The 3,049-nt window shown below is 41.0% G+C and overlaps 1 protein-coding gene across 1 annotated transcript; it reads left to right on the top strand.

The window, feature by feature from the left end:
- Nucleotides 1–623: 623 nt before the first annotated feature.
- On the top strand, nt 624–2,716 carry LOC126786971 (cytochrome P450 81Q32-like). The gene is made up of 2 exons (XM_050512925.1): nt 624–1,560; nt 1,743–2,716. Exons 1-2 carry the CDS (start codon nt 667–669, stop codon nt 2,352–2,354), a joined length of 1,506 nt encoding a protein of 501 aa, XP_050368882.1. The 5' UTR covers nt 624–666; the 3' UTR covers nt 2,355–2,716.
- Nucleotides 2,717–3,049: the final 333 nt, after the last annotated feature.

The raw sequence follows: 3,049 nt of genomic DNA, 5'->3' as shown, positions 1-3,049 counted from the left end.
TAAATATTTCTCTAAAATATCGAAGATATATCGGATATATCGTAAATATCAGAAAAATATCGCAGATATTTTATATTATCGGAGAAATATCACAGATACGGGAAAAAATAAGATATTTACCCCTAAGATATCGTTTTTTTTTAAATGGAGATATCGGAAGATATATCGGAAATATTAGGGAGATTTTGTTCCTTGGTTCTAGTCAAATACGATGGCCTCAAATGTATATTTCATTGTCTATGAGTGCGTAGCTATTCGAATTCCTCAAAAGTTGTTGAATGGTCTTTCGGACTGATTTAATTACCTTTTGTTAATCCAAGTTCTTGATTCAGACAAAAAACAAAACTAAAAAATCCAAGTTCTTGTTTGTCAAAAATAAATAAACTACTCCAAATAAGACGCGAGTACATATTGATGAATAAACAATCTGGAAGGATGCATATTCATCGTCGCCAAGTCGATCGGTATACTGCAACTATCGCTGTACGTACTCACTGACATAAGCGAACCGGTGGAGATGTTCTTCACCACAACTTTTATAGATGAAAATTCAAACAATAGCCACATGCCTATGTCCATGCGTAACATGCACTGCAACTTATATATACCGCAGGATCCAGACAACCCTACAAGCTACAACTATCGAATCATAATACACCAAAAACCATGGAAGACACCTTCTTCTACAGTTTTCTGGCCCTCCTAGTCTGCCTGTCCATCACACCAACGCTTTTTCGTCGGCTTCGTTACCCTAACCTTCCTCCAAGCCCTTCCTTTTCTCTTCCCATACTCGGCCACCTCTACCTTCTCAAAGCCCCAAACCACCGAACCTTCCACAGTCTCTCTCAAAAATACGGCCCCATCTTCTCCCTCTGGTTCGGCTCCCGCCGCGCCATCGTTATCTCCTCCTCTGCCGCCGTGCAAGAATGTTTCACCAAAAACGACATCGTCTTGGCAAACCGTCCCCCCACGCTAATAAGCAAGCACTTCGGGTACAACCAAACCACCTTGGTGACTTCCCCCTACGGTGATCATTGGCGAAACATTCGCCGTATTGGCACTGTCGAGGTTTTGTCTACTAGCAGGCTCAACTCGTTCGCGGAGGTTCGAAAAGAAGAAGTCAAGCTTTTGCTGCTCAGGCTTTCCCGAAATGCTGAGAAAGGTCGTTTTGTGAAAGTGAAGCTGCGGTCCTTGTTGTATGAGCTGACCTTCAACAACATAATGACAATGGTAGCTGGGAAGAGGTATGTCGGAGACCAAGTTGCGGACAAGGGAGTGGGGAAGGAGTTCATTGAGATCATGGACGAGGCTTTCTCATACAGCGGGGGAACCAACGCCGGAGAATTCATGCCTTTTATCAGATGGTTCGGAGGTAATGGTTATGTAAAGAAGGTGAAGAAGTTGGGCAAGAGAGCAGATGTGTTCTTGCAACGTCTGATTGATGAGCATCGGAGCAAGAGTGCATCAGAGAGTAAGAATACCACGATCGACCATTTGCTTTCTCAACAGGAGTCACAACCCGAGTATTACACTGATGAGATTATCAAAGGACTCATACTGGTTGGTACAAATGTTTTCATCTCACATTTAGGCTCTCATTTACTTTCTATAAGTCCGGGAATTAAGTCCAAAGTAATGCTACAAGTGGTTGACGTGCTCTCTTATCAAATAAGAGATTATGAAACATTATAATTTAAATATTACATAGATAAAGTGTTAACTCGAACTGCTAATATTTTCAGAGTTTATTGTTGGCGGGCACTGATACATCGGCAGTGACAATGGAATGGGCTATGTCCAATTTGCTAAACCATCCAGATGTACTAAAGAAGGCTAGAGCTGAATTGGATACTCAACTTGGTCAGGAACGCGTAGTAGACGAACCAGACCTCTCTAAGCTTCATTACCTTCAAAATATCATCTCTGAGACACTTCGACTGTGCCCGACAGCACCAATGCTAATACCCCATTTTGCATCTCATGATTGCGTTGTAAGTGGGTTCACTATACCACGCGACACACTGGTATTGATCAATGCATGGGCAATACACAGAGACCCGAATTTGTGGGATGATCCTGATAGTTTTAAACCTGAGAGGTTCGAAACCGGTGGTAAGGATGTGGCACACAAGTTTATACCATTTGGAATGGGAAGAAGGGCATGTCCGGGAGGAGGATTGGCTCAACGAGAGGTCGGCTTGACTTTGGCCTCATTGATTCAATTCTTTGAGTGGGAAAGGGTCAGTGAGGAGAAGATTGATATGACTGAAGGAGCAGGACTCACAATGCCTAAGCATGTGCCATTGGAGGCCATGTACAAACCTCGGTCAATTTTAAACAAGATCGTTGATTAAGGAAGCATTGATATTAATATATATTACCGAACAAAATGATGCAATTGGCTGTTGGTTCTTTAGAGTGAGTGAGTGACCAACACAACACGTGAAATTGTCATCTCTTGTTCGAATCTAATAAAAGAGTGTTTTAATAATTCAATAACCTATAGAAATTGAGTACGTTATTGTATATATTTAGGCAGACAAAAACATATCAAACTATACTAACCATGAAAGGCATATTCTTGTACACATCTCTTGCTATAATCGCGTGCTTCCTCATCACTCTAAAGCTGATTGGACGACGTCATTACCCAAATCTCCCTCCAAGCCCGGCCTTTCTTTTCTCTTCCACTTCTCGGTTACCTCTGTCAACGTGAGTCATATAATGTAATTTAGGGATGTATATCGTGTAGTTAGTACTTACATATTCTGTATATGGTAGTACGTGTAGTACGTAGTACATAGAGTTATAGTACAATGTATTCTCTATATATAACTTCCAGTCTGAGATGAATAGATATCAGAAAATTCATTCTCCAAATTACGTCTTATTTAACTTGGTATCAGAGCAAAGATCCGAAAGGATTTTGTCTCTTTTTTTTTCGCTGCAATATATTTGTAGAATTGAACCCTATTGTTAGGGTTTTATTTCTTCACAATTTCGTAGATGTTGACTTATGCAACCCGTTGACTATTGGGCACTATCGGCT

This window comes from Argentina anserina, chromosome 1, assembly GCF_933775445.1.
Source record: "Argentina anserina chromosome 1, drPotAnse1.1, whole genome shotgun sequence".
Classification (NCBI taxonomy): Eukaryota; Viridiplantae; Streptophyta; class Magnoliopsida; order Rosales; family Rosaceae; genus Argentina; species Argentina anserina.
Note: the sequence above shows the minus strand (reverse complement) of the source record. Positions and strands in the feature narration are given on the sequence as shown.